This window comes from Aedes albopictus, chromosome 3 (genome assembly GCF_035046485.1).
Source record: "Aedes albopictus strain Foshan chromosome 3, AalbF5, whole genome shotgun sequence".
NCBI lineage: Eukaryota > Metazoa > Arthropoda > Insecta > Diptera > Culicidae > Aedes > Aedes albopictus.
The window spans coordinates 169773842-169794946 of record NC_085138.1 but is presented as its reverse complement, the minus strand read 5'-3'; the positions used below and the strand labels follow the sequence as shown (position 1 = coordinate 169794946).

At 37.9% G+C, this 21105-nt stretch overlaps 1 protein-coding gene across 5 annotated transcripts in view; it reads left to right on the top strand.

Moving 5' to 3' along the window:
• The window catches only part of LOC134292064 (phosphatidylserine decarboxylase proenzyme, mitochondrial), a 43825-nt gene that overhangs the window by 1734 nt on the left and 20986 nt on the right, over positions 1-21105 (top strand). For 2 of the 5 annotated variants that reach the window (XM_062860774.1, XM_062860775.1), the window contains exon 3: positions 20720-21089. In XM_062860774.1, coding sequence (XP_062716758.1) covers positions 20720-21089 — 370 coding nt within the window. Of the gene's footprint in view, positions 1-19392; positions 21090-21105 lie in introns of those variants that run through there. The other 3 variants (XM_062860776.1, XM_062860777.1, XM_062860773.1) reach the window with 3 other exon arrangements.

The following is a 21105-nucleotide window of genomic DNA, read 5'->3' as shown; positions in this document are numbered from 1 at the left end:
GATACCTTTAGGAATTGCACTCTGGATTTTTTTTTTTCAAGATTCCACCAGAAGTTCTTTCGGGATCGCTTGAGAAGTTCCTTCCAAGCATTGCTTCAGTAATTTAAGGAATTCTTTCTTGGTTTCTTTCAGGAAAAACTTCTTGTGGGATCCCTCCAAGAACTTATGGAATTATTGTAGGAACTTAGGCAAAACCTTCCGACGTTGCTCCTCCATTCTTCAACATTTTTTTGGAACTCCTGCAGTTTTTTTTTTATAAATTCTCCCAGGTGTTCGTTCTGGGTTTCCATGAAAAGGACACTATCATTGAAGTACTAGATTTGTATGAGCTGAAATTGTTTATAATGCGAAAGTAAAATCTCCAATGAAATGGTGCAAAATGCAAGAGTTTTACTCAAGCACAGAAGAAAATGTTGAGGAATTCCCAGAAGGAACTGCTGAATGAATTTTCAAAAAACGAAATCCTTAAAGGTTCTTCTTCACGAATCCAAGAAGAAACTTCTTGAGGATTCCCAGAATTTCCTAGAAAAAAAGAACACCTGAAGAAACTGAATTTACAGTAGAAACTCTTAGAACTCCCTCGAAGGAACCACCGGTGAAATCTTAGGAAGAACTTTTAGATGAATCTCTGAAAGCACTCCTAGAGAAATTCCAGAAGGAGCTCCTAAATGAACCTCAGAAAGAACTCTAGGAGGAATCTGAGAAGAAATTATCGTAGGAAAATAAGAAGGAATTTATAGAGGAATTCTGAAGTAGGGGTAGGCGGGGCATTATGGACACCCGGGGCAGAATGGACACCCTCAATATTTTGACATATGCGAACTTTTTTGAACTTCTAATGAATGGAGAATATAGTCCATTTGTCTAAAACGTAGTTTCAGGAAATAAACTTTCGATATTAAAATTACACTTGATTTTACACAAAAAAGTTGCGTCCTCCGTTTTTTGTGCATGGAAATTATAATTTTCACACCATCTAAAATAAGATTCAGTGATTAATTTATTGCAGGTCGATTAAAACCTGATATTTCTAGAACACATGCAAGTATGCTTATGTAGAAATTTTCAGCTATTTCGACAAGAACAAAAACTGATATCATATCACTTTGAGCTATTCGTGCGATATTCATTAGATTTTTGTATGGAGTGCGCTCGTTGTTGTTTATAAACGTCTTGTTGTTGCTCTCGATTTATTTATGGGTTTTGAGCTGTTGTAGCCGTTGGTAAAATGATATACATAAATTGCTATAAAGTGTGATATCTGCAGACGGATATTATTGATTCATTGTGGTTCTGAACTTGAGGAATTGAACGTAAAACGGCTATTAAAGCAAATTGTTCTATTTGTGTTTCGACAGTTTGTGACAATGGCGGATGAAAAAATTTGTAAAAAGTGCTCAGAGCATCAATGTCATAACTGAGCCATACAGCGTTTGCGAAGGAGAGTGCGCGTGTTCGTTTCATATCGGTTGCGTTGGCCTAAGCGAAGACGATTTGTGCACAATGGCTGTGAAAACGAACATGGTCTGGATGTGTGACACATGCTTGAACAAATTCCGGAGAATAAGTTACGGCATGTGCAGGAGAACGTGTGATTTGCTGAATGAGAAGCCTATCGACGAACAAGTACGGGATCTCAAAATTACTGTGACTGGAATATTGGCAACGCTCTCTAAAATTGTTCCGACCGATGTTGCAAGTGATCGTGCTTTATTACACTCTACGCCCTTATCTACAAACTTGCCGTGCGATGCGATGAATACAAGCGATATGGATGTGAACAACGTAGAAAGCGTACGGCATCGAGAGTATACGGATGGAGAAGATTTCTCATTGTTTATATCAAACATTGAGTCCAGCGTGTCTGAGCGGGATATTCATAGAATGGTTTCACTTGCATTGAATACTCCTGAACCCGAGCACATCGATGTTTCAAAGTTGGTGTCAAAATGGAATCATCGTCAGCCAGCAGATTTTATTTCATTTAAAGTTACTTTAGACAAAAAATGGAAAGCACATGCTATGAATCCTCTGATTTGGCCAAAATATGTAAAATTTAGAGAGTTCATCGAACGACAAAATGTTACTTGGAGGCCAGGATTATAAAAACTGTAATTGTAATGGTGTCTGCTTTAGTAATCAGTTTTTGTAGTGTTGTAATGATTTTGAATACTTGATGTTGTTAAAATGATAGAATATGTTATGTTTTTGTCTCTTGTGTTTTTTGATGATGAGTTAATATGTGTGATGAATGATGTTATGCTGAATGTTCCTGTTGCCTGATTGATTTTTGTTATTTTAGAATTAGAATATTCAATAAGACTTGTAAGTCAGTTGGATCAAATAAATGAATAAAGTAGTTTTGCTGTATCTACATGCTTAACAATAAGAAAATATAAAACATGCTTAACATGTTTATATTTTCTTTTTTATTATATCAAAAATCAAGTTTGGAAATATCTTCTGCTGCCGGGGCAAAATGGACACTCACCTTTTTGATAGAAGCGACAAGGGAAAAATATAACCTAAATCACAAATAAACCAAATTCTTCGATTTCAGTATATTTTCGGTTAAATGTTCACTATAGTAGACATAGGGAGAAACAAATTGGTCAAAAAACGACAGAAGTGGAAAATAGTTGTTCTAGGCACAGCTGTACATGCTGACAAAAACGAAGCTTTATCCAAAACAGCCTGAATTTAAATAAACTGAACAAAAATGAACTACTTCGGCGTATTATTCATCCATAATAGTTGTTTTGTAATGAAATGACTTTATAGGTGTAGATAATGTACGAAATTCGTAAAAGTCTCATGGTGTCCATATTGCCCCATGGGGGTGTCAATTCTGCCCCGTATGCTTGAAGACGGTCATGAAAAACTAACATTTTTCAAAACATTTTTTGAAGTGGATAAATCATTTTTCTTCGTGAGCATTCTTATGCAATAGATGCTAAATAGACTTTAAAAAGATACATGTATCAAAAAACTAAACTTTTTTTACATCTTGCCAGGTAAAGTTGGCAAAAACCTTAGGGTGTCCATATTGCCCCGCCTACCCCTAATGCCTAAAAAATTCATGGAGAACTATCGCTAAGCAGCAAGTGAATTCGCTGGCATTATTTTGAATTGAAGTTCATCTAGTAGCCCAAGGCTGTATGTAAAGCATAAATAAATAAATAAACGGTAAACAAAATTACCGGTTATTTTGAAGTGATGGCGAGACGTATGGTCATTCCATACAAATATGAACACAAAACTTGAAATTTTCAAAAAAAAATAATTGTGCTGTCGCCAGTGAATCAAAATTCAACCATCGCGCAACAATAACGACAATGTCGCAACCTGAATTTGTTGCGACATTCTACCCAATGCGACATACGTTTGTCCCAACTTGAACAGAATTGGTGATTTGATGTTGCATGAAGAAGAAGAATAAGAAGAACGATGGTGTTTTGAAAAAATCCTATCCCTACAACACAGGGGAAGATTTTAAAATGCCTCTATAAAATCTAAAACAAAATCTAATTAAAAACGGTTTGATGTACGGTGTTAGACTTTGGACGGACTACATATTGAGCGTATAAATTTATTTTTTTTTTCTTGATAAGGCACTTAATTTGTAGTCCGTTCAAAGTCTAACACCGTACATCAAACCGTTTTTAATTAGATTTTGTTTTAGATTTTATAGAGGTATTTTAAAAACTTCCCCTGTGTTGTAGGGATAGGATTTTTTCAAAACACCATCGTTCTTTTTCTTCTTCATGCAACAACAAATCACCAATAGGACAAAGATCGTGCACCACCAGTTTGGAGATTTTTAAGGCTTGTATTGTGATTTTAGAGCGGTAACTTCGTGTCGGTAAACACTGCAACGCTGCTGAAGATGTACCATCAAAAAATTTCGATTTTGGGTTGCTAATAATCGATTATTCACGAGTTGAAAAGTACGCAACAAATTCAGGCTCCGTTTTGTCTGCAACAAAAATTTTCGAGATCATGTCATAATCTGTTACCAGTTGGGATAAAGAGTCATCGCCGCGCCTTCTTTGTTGCTTGTTTTGTGCCTCTTTTGTCTGATTATTCTCTTCACTGGCTGCCGCGTAATTCTCAGCGCTACCAACACAACGCGGCAAGCCGTGGACTTATCGGGTGGCAACCTTCTAAACTTCTTGATTAGAAATAAAGAACCATTCTGTATTTTACCGTCAAAGGACGTTTTCTTAATTGTTCCAATACAGAACAAAAATGAAGCTCAAAAACAACTTGAAGAACTTTTCTCCGCCATTGGTTCAAAAGTTATGATATTTTGAATATTTTTAGTTTTGACATTTTTGAAATTTTTAGTTTTTTGGACCATTTTATCATAAAATTTATTGGTCACCCCAATAACGAAATAAATAAAAACGGTCTAATAATTTTTGGTTAAGATCATTCCAGCAAAATCGGAGAACTTTTATTTTAGAGTATATTATATTTTCATGGAGTGGCTGATATACTACTGTGCCCTTCACAATTGTCACGGGAAGGAGTTTTTGTTAGTTGAGAAGGATCGATAGTTGCATAAATCAGAATGGTACGCGATGCGATCTACAGGGGATAGACAAAATTATCGTGACAGGCAAAATTTTCACTTTTCAAAAAATGTCCAATTAGCTGTAACTTTTCGAAAAGTGCATCAAATATTCTCAAATTTTCACTGTAAGTTGATCAACTAGTTGTGTATCAGTGGACAAAATTTGAAAAAGATCGAGCTATTCTGCACGAAGTTATAAGCGTTTAAGAAAAAGGTAGAATTGTCCGATAGCCAACTTTGAGCTGCTATATCCTTGGATTCAATGAACCGAATACAATGAAATTTAGTCCATTTATGACTTATATAATGAGCTTTGAAAATCGTTTGACTCAACTTAAAATTATTAACAAGAGAAAAAGTTATAGCGAATTCATAAATTTTATGATTTTTTAGTAAATTTGTCTATTTTTAATATGCATCCCATTACTTCTTCAATGAATTACCGGCTATGTTGTTATTTTCATTCAAAACATATCTGTATTCAAGACAATCAGAGGGTATTTAAATGAACTATTATTAGTATCTTAAATTTTGAAACGATGTTGAAATTTAAGAATATTGGGTTTTTTTTTTAAATAATCTAATCGTTATAATTTTCTTCCGTATTAAGAATTTTAAGTTGAGCCAAAAAAATTTCAAAGTTCATTATATAAGTCATAAAAGGTCAAAATATCATTGCATTCGGCTCATTGAATCCGGAGATATAACAGCTCAAAATTGGCTATCGGATAATTATACCTTTTTCTAGAATCTTAATAACTTCGTGCAGGATAGTCCGATCTTTTCCAAATTCTGTCGCTGATACACAACTAGTTGATCAACTCACAGTGAAAATTTGAGAATATTTGATGCACTTTTCGAGAAGTTACAGCAATTTGAAAAAAATTTAAGAAGCGAAAATTTTGCCTGTCCCGATCATTTTGTCTATCCCCTGTATGTAACCGTGAGCAAAACGCATATACATACAATTGTGCCAACCCACAATAAGGAAGAATGATAAGACCTTCAAAACTCTTAGCAGGTATTTAGAGAATGTCTTATGAAATAGATCTTGCAACACCTGACAATAATTAGGAGGACTTGAGAAACATATTGTTGGAAATTGGGAAAGACAGGATTCTTTAGATTTTTTTATTTATGAAATCTTGCAAAGAATTGCCTGCAAAATTTCAAGAAACACTTCTAAATACATTCCTGCAGCAACCATAAAAAAAACATGAAAAGCTTCTTGTATTCATTCCTCAGGACAGAAATGTATACATTGTAGTGGTGATTTTAACCTATTTTTAATGCAAGTCTGAACAGTAGCTTGCAAGGAATGCTATGTCCTTCTATTAAAATCTGTTCATAAAAACACTTATGCTTTGCTGGCAAAACATTGTTACTGAAATCTTGAACGTAAAAAGACAGATAAACGCCTGGAAAAACTTTAACCCTATTTCTTGATGGTATATCTGATTAGTTTTTCTGCGATTGAGAACTTCTCTACAAATTCAGCTAAAGACTGTTTATCAATAGAAAACCCTTAATTATGATAATTTTTAGATGTTTCTAAAAATTTCGAGAAAAATTCCACTAAGGAATTCATAGCTCGTACTCTCGTAGTAAACATCAAATGTTTATAAGAAAAATCATGAATTCCCATTCATTTTGAAGCTGCAGAAAGTGCTTTAAAGATCAAAAGAACTACAAACTGACCTGAAAAGGCATCTAAGTAAACACAATTAATATCAGATCGTTCATCACAGACAATGGTGATTGGAAGAGCAGAAAGTACAACTTTAAACGCGTTTTTGAAGTGATTAATCCTGGACCAAATCTGAGGACAAATGCGGGACCCGAGCTACACCCAGGATCGATCGTGTTCTACACTGATGGTTTGAAACTGAACGACCAAAGTGGTGCAGGTGTGACTGGCCCCGGAGTCAATTTATCAATTACTCAACTGTTTTTCAAGCTGAAATTCAGGCAATTACATATAGTAGTAAAATTTGCTTACGCAGAAATTGCAGACATTTGAAAATTTGCATTATGTCTGAAAGCTAAGGAATTCTAAATAATTTGAAATCAGCAGCATGTACCTCTAAACATGTTTGGGTATGTAATAATTCACTCCACAACAGTTGCCGTAATCAGGTGAAGCTGTTTTGGGCTCCAGGGCACTGTGGAATTGATGAAAACAAACAAGAATTGATTCGTCTAACCAATTCATAGGACCAGAACCGTATTGTACAGTATCTGGTTGTTTTCTCTGAATGGAGTTTAAAATATGGGAACATAAGAAAATAAAATCCTTTTTTTTAGTCAAACTTTATAAATAGCATCGCATAGCATGAATACTTGCACAAATCTTGAATGGAGTTGCAAAGTTGAATATGTATATCTACTGCCGATCAAATGCAAAGGTAAATTGCGCAGGTGGCGCTTTTCTAAAACAGTGAATTACGAACCCTAGACGAAATTACTAATGATACAAATGGAAGAAAAGTGAAATTATTGCAGATTTTCATAACTTACATACAATGTATTCACAAAAAAAATTGCTTCCAGGGTTGATAATTTTGCGTTACCTAACCTCACATTTGTTCGCCAAATATTTAGATTCTTGGATGTTTTACAAGCTCCTCAGGTATACAAAAGAAAAGTCGGGAAAATTCAAAATTATTGCGAAAAAAATCGCGAATAATGCGGAAACTTTAATTTTGATTTTATTGCTGATCGGGTTCAGCGTGAGTGGTCGTTTTTCCAAATGCATTCAATTCGTGTGGTTTTGAAACAGTCGATGATAATGATTATGAATGCTATCATAATTTATTTCTGATATATAAAGGGTGATAGAGGACCATAAATGGTGAAAAAAATTGTTTTACGCATATGGTTAAATCTCTACCGTTACGTAGTTATTGAACTTTCCATGTTTTTAATTATTATTGCAGGGCTGTTAGAGATGGCACGGGTTTTGCGTTTTTCGCGGTTTTTACGTTTCACGCGGATTTCGCGCGTATTAACAAAAACGCGGCGCGGAATTTGCGGAAATGGCTTTAAAATGCACTTACAATATGGGACATACCACAATATTCCTAAATAATGGACGCAGTGGTTAAAAGGCTCTACAGATGAGGAAAAAATGCACTTACATCAAACATTTAGATAAGTAGCTCAACGAAACCAGAAAAAGAACGTTTTTAAATTAGTGTTAAGGTACACCGGGGCAAGTTGAAACGGGTGGGGTAAGATGAAACACGAAGTTTTGAAATAGATTTCAATACAATTTGGAAATTTTTCCTTCTCTAAAAGAATGTTTGAATCAAAAACATTGTGTTTTGGCGATCAAACTGTTTATCATCATCATTAGAAAACATCATGTTAACCCGCTGTTTCATCTTGCCCCACCCGTTACAACTTGCCCCGGTGTACCTTATGGAATGTTGTGTTTAATTAAAATCAATGTTAACAGTCCCTAGCTTGGAGTGCTAAAGTTACACGGCACTATACGCATTTGTTAAACTGAGAAGATCCTCTTCGGAATTTCTTAGTCGAACTAATAAAGTTATTTCTGTCTTAACCCCGAAATCAATTTTTGGCTTGTTGAAGCTTTCGAAATCCTTAGAATAAGAACATTTTGCTAAAATATCCATCCAATCCTAATTTCCAAGGGTGTGGTGTGACCAAAAACTCTTATCATAAATGATCCAATGGATTTATACTTTTTCAAGTATCTCTTGCTTAATGTTCAGAACATTTTATAAATATCGCCCTAAGGAATAAAATTTAGTGGTGATTCAATCAAAAATTTCACTAATATTATTCCATTTGTCTCTGCAAAAAGTAATCCTTGAATTTCTCATAAAGTTTCTGAAAATTCTCAAATGATCTTTTGGGTTTTCAGGATTTGTACCCTAAGGTTGATTATAAATTATTTCGAGAGTTTCGTCAAACTGCTGCCTTTTTCTCGTAAAATAGTAGGCACTGCTTGATAAGCAATCTGATAAGCAATCGAAGAATTATTGATCCAAAACTTATTTGCAATTCAAAAAACAAGCCTGTTTGCAACATGTTTAAACTTTAAGTGGAAGTGGTTATACAAAGTCATGGATTAGTAATTAAAAATCCATTTATTAATTGATTTTCTCCTAAAAAATGGCTTTTAATAAATTTGAGTCATGGCCCGTGTAGCTGCCGGCTTAGAATAGCACTACGGACCACCTGTTCCGGGGGTAAAAGTCCACCAAACAGGTAACCCCAATCCAAGGTGTCAGGCGACCCGTGCTGAGGGATGAATGGTTGAGGGGGTTTAAAAGATGCTCGATCTTTAACGGAGCCCGTAGCGTTGGTAGATCGCCCTTTTGGGTTGCGTTGCGGTGTTAGATCTACCAAACCGAAATCTAGTGTCGTCCTATTTTTCAATTTTGGAATATGTGTTCTGATAATTATAGGCATTATAGTATTTAGTCCTTGCTACTGGTGTTGTGATGACTTCCAGTCTTTGAATAAAACTAAGTTTACCAACTTTGTTGCATATAGTTAAAAACCTCACCATCTGAGGCTAAACTCAATGCAAAGGAAATCAAATTGGGTTAGGGATCCATGTATGTACTAACTCTTCGAAGACTGGAAAGTGCTAGTACGCAAGGAACATACTAAAATCCTTATTACTGAACACATGTTCCATTATTGGAATGATATTGCTGCTAATGTTAAAACCCGGCTCTTTTACTGGGGAGAATTTAGCGGTAAACAAGGGTGATGCTAGGTTTCCGATGCATGGCCAATTATCAGTGCTCTTGTTTTGTTTTCTATAAGAAAGAAATTTCTAAGAAAGCAAAACAAAAACTGTATCAAAATCGATACTTTATTGCCCTTCAATGGTAATGCGACATGCACTACACTAAGGATACGGGTAATGTCACAATAGATCTAAAAACTGGTCGCAGTGACAGACCCGAACAGGAATAAAAAAAAAATGAGTCATCAAAGCCATATGTTTTGTACTGGCACGGATTTGATGACCTCGGCACGGATTTCAAATGGCTTGGCGCGGATTTTACGGTTTTCAAATCGACACTTTTGTAACAGCCCTGTTATTGCCTTAACTAGCTATAACTTCAAAATGGCCAAACTTATCGCAGTTTTTTTACCCTTATTCGAAAGATTATCAAATTTTCTATCAAATGACTTCTTTGAATCGATTGGTTTAGTTAAATAACTAAGTTTTCTAGAGCAAATAGCTCAAAAATAGTGTGTTTTAATTTGTTTTTGTCAATTATCTTTGAAACATGTGTAATAAATTAAAATTATTTTTCGGCAAAGCTGTGGCACCTGTTCCACTCTACAATTCGTTCTTTGACATCAAACTTCTATTTCACTCACTGTGCACCAAACATATTTAATTGAAGCTCAACATAATTTTTATACTTATTACAATTTATTTCGTCAGAATAGTTAATAAGTACCGGTTTTGGCCAGTCTAAGGGAAATCATTTTTATAAAAATAACCAATAATCCAATGAAAACTACTAATGTGTCAAATGAGAGGTTTCGATCTACACTTTATTAGAAAAATGCAGAAATCAAGCTAATACTTGATTTTTGCATTAAAAGTAGCACTGGCCAAAATAGAAGCATAGCCGCAGTTTTGGCCATATTCTCAGCTTTGGTTTCTATTTTGGCCAATCACAAGTAGGGTGCGGGCACCGGTTTTGGCCAGTCTAAGGGAAATCATGTTTATAAAAATAACCAATAATCCTATGAAAACAACCAAGGCGTCAAAAGAAAGGTTTCAATCTATATTTTGAAGGAAAAATGCAGAAATCATGCCAATACTTGATTTTTGTATTAAAAGTGGCCCTGGCCAAAATAAAAGCTCTGCCGCAGTTTTGGCCATATTCTTAAGTTTGGTTTCTATTTTGGCCAATCACGTGTATTTCATATGGGAGTGGCCAAAATAGATATAGGGTAGAAGCTTCAGTTTTGGCCAGTCCGGAGTTTTGGCCATAGTGCGGTATTGAGCCTGTTGCGATCTAAATCGGCGTAAATTTATTTTTTACTAGAAGATCCTAATACAATATGATGATTACAGCTGTGAAAACCACACATTTTGATTAAGAACTGGAAGAAAAAAATATATTTCCTTAAAAAATCTGCTCCATATGGAACATATGGAAGCTGACTTTTAAGGGAAAGTTATTCTTTTCTTCCAGTTTTAATGAAAATGTATGGTTTTCACAGCTGTAATCATCATATTATATTAGAATCCACTAGTAAAAAATAAATTTATGCCGATTTAGATCGTAAGACGCTGAATACCGCACTATGGTCAAAACTCCGGGCTGGCCAAAACTGAAGCTTCTACCCTATGGCCCACCACGTTTCCGTACCATCGATCTAGAAATTTCATTCAAGACGGCACAAAGAGTGCTCAAAGCGCAACTCACCGGGGCATGTGTGAAAATCCGCCTGCCCCTCCTAATTTGTTTGGAGAAATGTGCCAGTGAACTGATAACATTGATGCCTGCGGAAGATAGTGGAAGATAAGGTTCGTTCCACGTTGCTGCTTACGTTCGAAGCAATGTGCAACACATGTGGAAATTGTATGCATGGCTAGTTTTACAGATTTTTTTTATCGCGTGAATCACATAAGATGCTCTTCCAGAACTACCGTTGTTTATTAGATGAGTTTAATTGAACGGTATTGTTTTATTTACATCTTCCTTCACCCTTCAGTCAATTATCTCAAGAAACGGCTCACAATAATGCGCCATATCGAATTTCGTCGCAGCAGTTTTTCTTACTTGTTTACATAAAGTTTTAAAAATTCCATTCGAGACGCATTTCTTCACGCACAGGTTACAATCAGTCTGTCTAGGCAGCTAGGTAGCATTACAACGTAGTTATGAATCTCTTATCTGGACACGGCGCGGCGGCGCAGTCCGAGAGAATGTGAACTGTACCGTTCGATATTTAATAGTTTTGACGTCGTCTGATCGGTGACCGTCTAGATGTGATGCACGCTTCCACTACTAGCGCCTGCTTATCAGTCAGTATAGTTGAACTTCAAATTTGTAGCACATAGTATTGGAGGCCATAGGGTGACCAATTAGCGGTGGTCACTCATGAGTCACCTAAATATTTTGTTTACCTAATAATGTTTTGGTTGTCTATCTGAATTGGAATTGTGTCCTTGATTGAACGTGTAAACGAAAGTGTTGTTTTAGTTTTTTTTTTGTGTCGCACTGACTGGTCGTTAGTTTTCCATTGTCTTTTTTTTTCGGTAAATTTCAGAATACGAGAAATTTGTCCAAACTATGGTATTCTTAACCCGTGTCAGGCCTAATCAGTGCCAACCAAGTAAAAAATTGTAATATCCAAAGATTTCCTACTTCTGTTCTCAAGATATCTCTAATAAGCTATGTTACAGCCTATTTATTTATGTGCGTTCAACAAATAGTAGTTGGACATCAGTCGAAACATTACACGAATGAAATCGCGGCCTAAATCCAACCCTTTGAACTATGGCTTCTTCGACACCTGGGGAATGATGGATGGAGTGCAATCATTTAACCATTTCTCCATTTGCGTTGCCAGCTGATCAAGGTCTCCTGACGGGCCAATGCAATCGTCGAAGGCGATTTGACCCTCGTAAGTATGTATCGCCTTCGCTATCGCCCACCTTAGCCAGAAAGTCCGCTTTCTCATTGCCCGGAATCGAGCAATGTGAAGGGACCCAAGCTATGGTGATGGTGTATGAGCGTTTGGACAAAGCACTCAAGACTTGGTGTATTCCATTCAGGCAGTACGCTGAATGCTTCATGAGTTTCATTAACCGAACAGCTTCCAGAGGGCTTAGACTGTCTGTAAAAAGGAAGTAGTACTCAGGTGGAAGAGTGCTTAATACTCTAAGGTGTAATATATGGCTGGTATACCGGTGATGTAATTTTTCATGGATGGATCCTATATATATCCAATATCTGTTTGAGCAGCTTCTCGAAGTTTTCTATGACCAACGGAATTACAACCTCGCATCGGATGAGAAACCGGAACGACAACTCCGCAAAGCGGTCTGTCAGAGGCTGTACACCAGGAAGTACCTCTAAACTCATTGTGTGAGTCGAGTTCATGCAACCTAACGTGATCCCAAGGCAACGGTATTGAACCCGTTGAAGCTTCAGTAATCGTCCTCATTTAAGTACTGTTTTTTTAAGTTGTTTTTCGTCCACATCCCTAGCACTGTCAGCATCGGTCCAAACATCTCCAAGCAATAGAAAACATTTCATACAGACAACCGAAAAACGTAAAAATCTCTAATTTGTCATACATAGGTTACGTTAGTCACAGTCGAAGTAGTCAGTTTTTTTCGATTTCGTCAAATATGCGTCTTAAGTCTTGATCACCCGTTAGCTTCGAATCTATAAGCAAGCACTATTAAATGCTGCACTTTCACATTAATAGGAAAGTGTCTGCTAGTATTCCAAGAGAAATTCCCAAAGGAATCATAGGATAAATCTATGAGAGAATCCTTGGAGGAATCACAGAAAGAATTTGTGTAGGAAGAACCTCCAGAACTTCCAGAGGAATCCAACCAGGCATTTCTAGAGGAATTCCCAGAGGGTTTCCCCAAAGATTTCTCCAGAAATTCCTGTTGGAATTCCTCCAGGAATACCTGAAGGAATTCTCTTGAAATTCCTGCTGGGATCGCTGAAGAAATTATTACTGGAATTCCTCCACGGAGTCGACTTGAATTGGTAAAGGAATTTCTACTGTGATTCGTCCGCTGGTTGCTCCAACAACTCCTCCAAAAACTGCTCTCGGAATTTCTCCTGGAATGCCAGCTCAGATACCTCCTTCTTGTGACTCCTCAAATAAGGGATTTCCCTTTGAATTGCTGCAAGAATTCATTTTAGCATTCCTCCGCGGATTTCTACAGGGATTGCTGCAGGAAGCATGCTGTGATTTCTACAGGGATTTTTCAAACGGTTCCTCCAGAAATGCATCACGGAATTTCCCCAAGAATGCCTGCTGGGATTCTTCCAGGAAATTATCATGTGGTTCCTGCAGAGATGCAGAGAATGGCTACGCGGGTTGCTGGTTTAAATAACAATGTTTATTTATTCAAGAACAACGTCGTTATTTAGAATAACAGGTTGCGACGATCCAAAAGTTTCTCCGGAGATTTTCACAAGGATTCCTTCGTCTTATGCCACGAAGCCACGAATTCCTCTTGGGATTCATCCATGAATTCCTCCTGGGAGTCATCCGAACATTCTTGATATGATTCTTCCAGCAATCCCTGATGTAATTTCTCCACAGATTGCTTCAGAAATACATCCAGAGATTCCTTCAAAATTCCTCTAGGGATTATGCCAGGAATTACTCTTAGTATTATTATTGGAAATCCTTGGAGAAACCACTGACACAATTTCAACAAAAACTTCCAGAGGAATCCAATTAGGCAATCCTGGAGGAACTCCAAGAGGACTTCTTGTTTGGGTGTTTTCTTAGATATCGAGGGTGCCTTTGACAATGTGCCTTTCAATGCCATATTGGAAGCTGCGCGAAGTCATGGTATATCCAGTGATTTCCAATTGGATTCATCAAATGCTCAAAAACCGATATCTCTTCTCGACATTGCGTCTAGCAGGGATTAGGAAATTGAGTGTTTGTGGATGCCCCCAAGGGGGAGTCTTGTCACCACTTTTGTGGAGTCTCGTAGCAGATACGCTATTTAAGGCAACTCAATAATAGCGGTTTTCCTACTTATGGTTTTGCCGTCGACTACCTAGCATTGTTAGTTGATATGTGTATCACCACCCTTTTCGACCTGATGCGAAGCCCCCTTTAGGTAGTTAAGGGTTGGTGTCGCCAATATGGCCTATTGTTCTTTTTACGGAAAGGCGAATCCGTAATGGCGTTCGACCTTTGCGTCTCTTTGATTCTGAAATCGATGTGACTGAACAGGTAAAGTACGTTGGAGTCATTCTTGATTCCAAGCTTTCCTGGACACCTCATATTGGGTTCAGAATCAAAGAATTGTATGGTCTTCGGGCAATGCCGGCGAACCTTTGGTACAACTTGGGGTCTAAAACCCAAGTATATCAAATGGATCTACACAACTGTTGTTCGGCCAATATTGGCCTATGGATGTCTTGTGTGGTGGCAAAAGGGCGAAATGAGAACGATCCAAGCAAAGTTAGGTCATCTGCAAAGGATGTGCTTAATGGCGATGTCTGGAGCGTTCTCTTCAACTCCCACGGCAGCGCTCGAAGTTCTCCTTGACGTTGCTCCACTACACATTCATCTCAAACAAGAAGCACTTTCTTGCAGTTACCGTCTACGGGTACTCGGTCTACTAGAGGAAACTCCTGTGAACCGCACATCAACACACACCTCGTTGTTTCCACTTTTGATGAATTGGGACAAAATTGTCCTTGCTCCAAGTGATCTTACAAATGCTTGTAATTTTCCATATAGGACAGTTTTCACGAAACTCCCTTTCGGGAAGAGTGGACATCTGGATATCTGGAAAGAAGTATTTCAGACGGCATCGTACTGATGGCTCCCTTCTCGAAGGTCGAGCACGTGCTGGTGTTTATTCTCGTGAGCTAAGGCTGTATCTGTCTTACTCACTTGGTAGACACTGCGCCGTTTTCAGGAAGAAATCTTTGCTCTTATGTGCGGAGTGCAATCAGCACTTCAGCAGCACGTAATGGGCAAAGTAATATACTTCTGTTCAGATAGCCAGGCTGCTATGAAAGCACTTGCTTCGGCCAACTCTAGGTCGAAGATAGTTATCGCTTGTCGAACTCAAATCGAGGAGCTGAATTCAGCAAACACTGTTCACCTTGTATGGCCATTCTTCCATCGCTGGAAATGAATTGGCTGATGAGTTAGCTCACACTGGAGCATCACATGACTAGCCAGCTATTCCGATATCGAAGTGTTGGGTAAAGCTTCAGATTCACACCTGGGCTGCCACTCAGCACAAACAATACTGGAATAGTTTGGAGTCATGTCGTCAAACCAAATTGTATTGTACTGAGCCATCTGCAAGGGTGGCGAAGTATCTTACAAATCTGTCAAAGCAGATTTGCAGCATTCTGGTCAAAGCATTGACTGGCCACTGCCGACTCAGCTACCACATGGCGAATATTCAGCAAGCTGATTCATTTGCATGTGATAGCTGTGAATCCGATTATGGAACTTCGTATCATTTGATATGTAACTGTCCGGTTTTTGCGCAACTGCGTTTCCGAGTATTCGGTAAACATTTATTAAGTGAAACTGACTTCAGAGACCTGAATATTCAGGATATTCTGTTGTTCTTGAGCCGCTGTGGTAACCCAAGTAACACACTTGTCACCGAAGAGTCACGGCGGCGCAGGTTTTTGTTACCCAGAAGTCACTGTGACTTACTTCTTGCAAGTAAGTATTTATTTGTTAGAAGTAAGTCACAGTGACTTCTGCGTAACAAATACCTGCGCCGCCGTGACTCTTCGGTGACAAGTGTGTTACTTGGGAAAGAGCTATAGGCTCTCTTTCGCTTTATGCGCTATTACAGTGCCCTTCTCAGGGCGCTGTTTGAACCCATTGTGGTACGCTTACGCGTTAGTATCGTCTTCCAGGGTACTTTTCCTATTTCCTTACCTGTCCTTATCCCCATCCTCATCCTTATTTTCTTCCTTTTCCCTCAGGTAGATGATGATATAGGCTATTATTTTGGCGATGGCACAAATATCCCAAATGGAGAATAACGTGCCTCTGGAGCCGGCCTTCTGATACCTGAGGAATACATGCTCGGCTTCCTTCGAATCCTTTGAAAACCCTTGTAGGAACCACATAAAGAATTTCTGCTGGAATCCTAGCAGGCATTCTTAGGGAAATTACAAGAGGAATTCGTGAAAGAATCTTTTGAAAAATCCCTGTAGAAATCAAAGAAGGAACTTCTGCAGGAATCCCAGCGAGCATTCTTAGAAAAATTCCTGAGGGAACCCTTGTGGAAACGCGAGGTGGAAGGCACAGAGGAAACAAGTCTCTGGAGAAGTCACACGAAGAATTTGTGGCGAAATTCAAGCAGGTAATTCATCTAGTTTGAATTGAGTTAAATTATCTTAAAGATTTTCATATTCTGATCAGCTAAGATGAAATATTCCTATTAGATCTGAATCTCGTAGCTCAGAAAGTTCTGAGTTTCTTAAATCGCTGGCACCACCTACAGGTACAGGTGATAGAACGATACTGTTCTATGCAATTATCAACTAAAATGAAAGCATATCGCAGTCACCTACTTTCTACACGAGATGATACGTCGCTCTGACACGTGCTTGGAACGTGCTTTTTTGCTTGCATATGTTCTGAACACCTTATCATCTTACGCATTCAGAAGCTAGGGCTATCTGCGTGTAGTGCATATAAGTAGAAATACAAGGAACACGTGATGCCTCCCCTCGGAACAGTTCGGTATCATGGGGTCGCATTATGATTTAAATCGTGCAAATTCATGCACAGTCTTCATTCCGATAGTGCGTTGCCGACGTAACTACTCAAAGTGCTAGTTTAATCTGAATCTGATGATGTAGCGTAATAAATGAGATGCAAATATACCAAGTTTGATTGTATAAGTAGGTATTAACAAAAATATGATTCACATTTCGTAGAGTACATTTATGCAAATTAAGGTGATTTCAAGTTTTAACCTGACCTAAACATTTAATCGATCTATTGGGGGAAATCTGTATAGTCGCACATGTCGACGACAGTAGTACCAGCGCGAGACTCTCACTATAATTTGTCGCCAAGGTCGTTTTCATTGAACGAGGCGGGATTCACTGGGCTGACCGCGGGTGCCGTTGTATAGTATACGCGAACTCATAGTAGCTACCTAGCACATACGCCGGAGAGATGTGCCGGTGTCATGCCATATGTGTAACGGGTGGTAACAAAATAAAGAGATTTTTCCAGATGTGTATGGAATTATTATGTTTTAATTCTTCAAATTTTGTACACATGCAAAAATGTTCATTGGCAGGGGAGGCCCTTAGTTAACCCTCTAATACCCAAATTTTTGATTTTGATCTAAATATCATTTTTCATCATCTAAAATCGATTTAAACATGTTTTGGAAGATGAGTCTTTTTAATTCTCGATTTCGTGAATTTCAGTTTTTGATTTTTCTAATTTTTCTTTTGAACATCCCCACACTTTTATATTTTTCCTGGAAGCTAATTTGGGGAACGGATTTTTTGAGATGAAAACAGGGATGGGAACACTCACTTGAGAAGAGTTACACTCACTTGCTGTTTTCTCAGCTCAGAAGCGTGCTATCAAGAAACGATGTATGGACGACTTTTGGCTTGTGGTTTTGTCTTAAAGTTTGTCGAATAGAGTACGGGTCGCAAACCCATAACTAAGTCGTGACAGAGCTGCGAAAGCGACTCTCCACGAGGTGAGTGTAATTAACATTCACGTCGTGGAGCGTTGCCTTCGCAGCTCCCTCACGCCTTCGATATGCGTGTGCGACCCATACTTTGTTCGACAAACTTTTAGACAAAACCAAAAGGCAAAAGTCGTCTATGCATCGTTTTTTGATAGCACGTTTCGGAGCTGAGAAAACAGCAAGTGAGTGTAACTCTTCGCAAGTGAGTGTTCCCTTCCCTGGATGAAAACATTTTGAGATTTTATGATTATTGTTGAAATATTATTATTTTATTTTTTTTTCACAGAAAATTTTATTTTCCGTGTAATTTTAACCCTCGAGCGATCGCGTTATTGTATTTTGTACAACACGATGAAAAAATCTCGCTTTTTGTACTCAGCATTATCGTGGTGATGACGCAGGTAGTCAACCGCGCGATTTACGGAAGGTTAAGGAAAATAATTTTAGAGTGTATTCGATTCCCTTAAACCAGCGTTTCTCAAACTATTGGGCTGATTTTTAGTGGGTCGCGAAGGTTTGTAATAAATATCTACCTTGGCTTTCTTAGCTTATGTCAGAGAAACTAACAAAAACTCTTAGTTTTCCCCTTAATTTTCCCAAACTTCTGTATTATGAGTTATAGTCCGAAGCATACAGAACACTGTAGCTTCTTCATACTAGAATCGATTCTAGAAAGATGAAATTTATTATCAGGATGTTTAGGATTCCAGTAAACTTAGAACCTCTTCAAATGGTCTGTCCTGAAAATGAGTTTAAGTTGGATTAGTGCTTGAATCGAGATATCAAAAATCTAGCAGAAAATTGCTGAATTTCGATAACAAACCATCGAACGGTTATGTCTACCGAAGCATATGTATATTTTTAAGAACTTCGGTAAAGCTTAACTTTGAATATAATATTACTGAATATAGACTTTTTTTCCAAAATCAGAGCCTAAGTGACTCCTATGAAATAAGTAAAATAAATGTGTATGAAGGATTAAAACTGAAGATTTAAATGTTTAGAAGGACTTATCTGATTATCCGGCAGTACTATAATTCTTGAAGATCTCTCCATAAGTATGGCGTCGCATTTGCTGCCCAACCTGATCAATGTACTCAAAAGTCATACACGAAAAAACACGATAAAAACACGTGATTTTAAGTGACAACGCATTGCGCCTGCATTTGAAAGAAAATTCAAAGGCGTTTGGGAAATGTAATGTTTTCTTCATTCCTAAAATGTGTTACAAAATTCTTAGAAATCTGAGGAGTTCCGTATATTACATGAACCCGGAATGGTTCAACTTTTATGAGAATCGTACTTATCTCAATTTCTTAGGACACAAGGTTTACGGAAGCAAATTTATTTGGCATTTTAACCTTATTTTGACTATTTTCAGAAAAACGAAAACAACACTGTAAATTAAAAACAGCTTGGAATGTCTTGCACACTTTCGGCACAAAAACAACGAAAGCGATAAAATGTATTTAAAAAACTGTCCCAACCCAATTTTGACTTTTTCTTGTGGTAAAACTTACTGGTGGGTCGCCAAATTCTACTAAAATCCAAAGTGGGTCGCAAGCTAGGAAAGTTTGAGAACCCCTGCCTTAAACTATTAAACAAGGATATAATGACTTGGAAAAAAATTAAAATATGTTAATTGTAGCGATTCAATACAAAATAAACAATGACTTCTAAAAGGTGACTGAAACATCAATTTTTTAATGATTTAAAAAAATGTAAATACGCTTTTAAATACACCAAAAACTATTTTGTGATACATATACAGAGCAGTCCTAAATATCAGCCAAAAATATTAAAAAAAATGATTTTCCACGAAACAAAAATTACAAAAATGCTCAAACTATACCCCGTCTAAAGGCGGGATTGGGTATTAGAGGGTTAATAACTGTGGAAGTGCTAATAGAACTCTAAGCTGAGAATCAGGCTTTGTCCCAGTGGGAAAGTTGCGCCAAGAAGAAAAAGAAAAAGAAGTATATAGTTTCAGACATTTAGTGAGACCTCAAATCACCTGACTATTGGACCATAGGGCACTGCATTAAATTATCTCCTTCTCCTTCACTCTTATAGAAATTTTGTAAACAACAAGGCCAAGAAACTCCAAAATCCCATACAAAATCAAAACAATGCAGTTCCTTATTCAGCATGACTCTAGAAAGAGTTCTAATGCTGTGGAGTAGGGCTATTTATTAGAATTCAGAATTGTGCTAGAAGAAAATAAACAAATTTTACTAGATCATCGAATCTTAAATATTTATTATTTTTGGATACGCAGCACTTGTTGGAATAAAGTGCAGGAAGAATTCACCATATAGGTACAGGTTCGGGTATAATTTTTTTCCTAAAATTTATTGTGATTTCGTGTGTAACCAGGAACTGTTGGAAAAAATCTCATTTTGTTTGCTACCACCCGTTAGTTAGCAATTTTGGTCAACTGACTGTGATGACGACGCTCTCGCAAGTTACTGGAATTTCGCGAACCTCGTCAGTTGATCGCTATCAGCCGCTACGAACGGCAATCTTGCTCAGCTGAGATCTTACAGTCCGTCTTCCTTCCCTACCTGCCGATCGAATGACTTCGAATGTTTGGAAAAGGTTGTTGAACCGCGATTAGGCGCGCGATGTCCTGTCCGATCGAGTTCTAGGCCTGCGATCTGATCCCGGTGTGAAATGAACCTAGTTTGGAATTGGTTTGTTTTCTTTTATCGCAGATTCTCGAGGGTGGTGGTCAAAATCAAACCAAGCCCTATCAGATTGACGATAGGGAAGCGATCACTCTTTACCAGCAAGCAAAAGGAGCAGAACTCCAACCAACATCAGCAGCAGCAACAGCAGGGTCGCCAATCGAAAGGTAAATTTAATAAAATTCAGAGAAAATGGAGTTGGAAGGCTGGGGCGGGTTGGACTATATTATCCGTTTTGGATTGGTGGTTACTAGCTGCCGGCGGTTGGTTAACATGGCGGGGCGTCTTCCTGCGATGGACCCCGATAGGCATCTGCATGATCGCCGCAGCACAATGGCACCTTCACAATCGTGAACTCGACCGGAAGGGCCTTCCACGGACGGCGGCCTCATGGCAGGTAAGAACGATCCGTC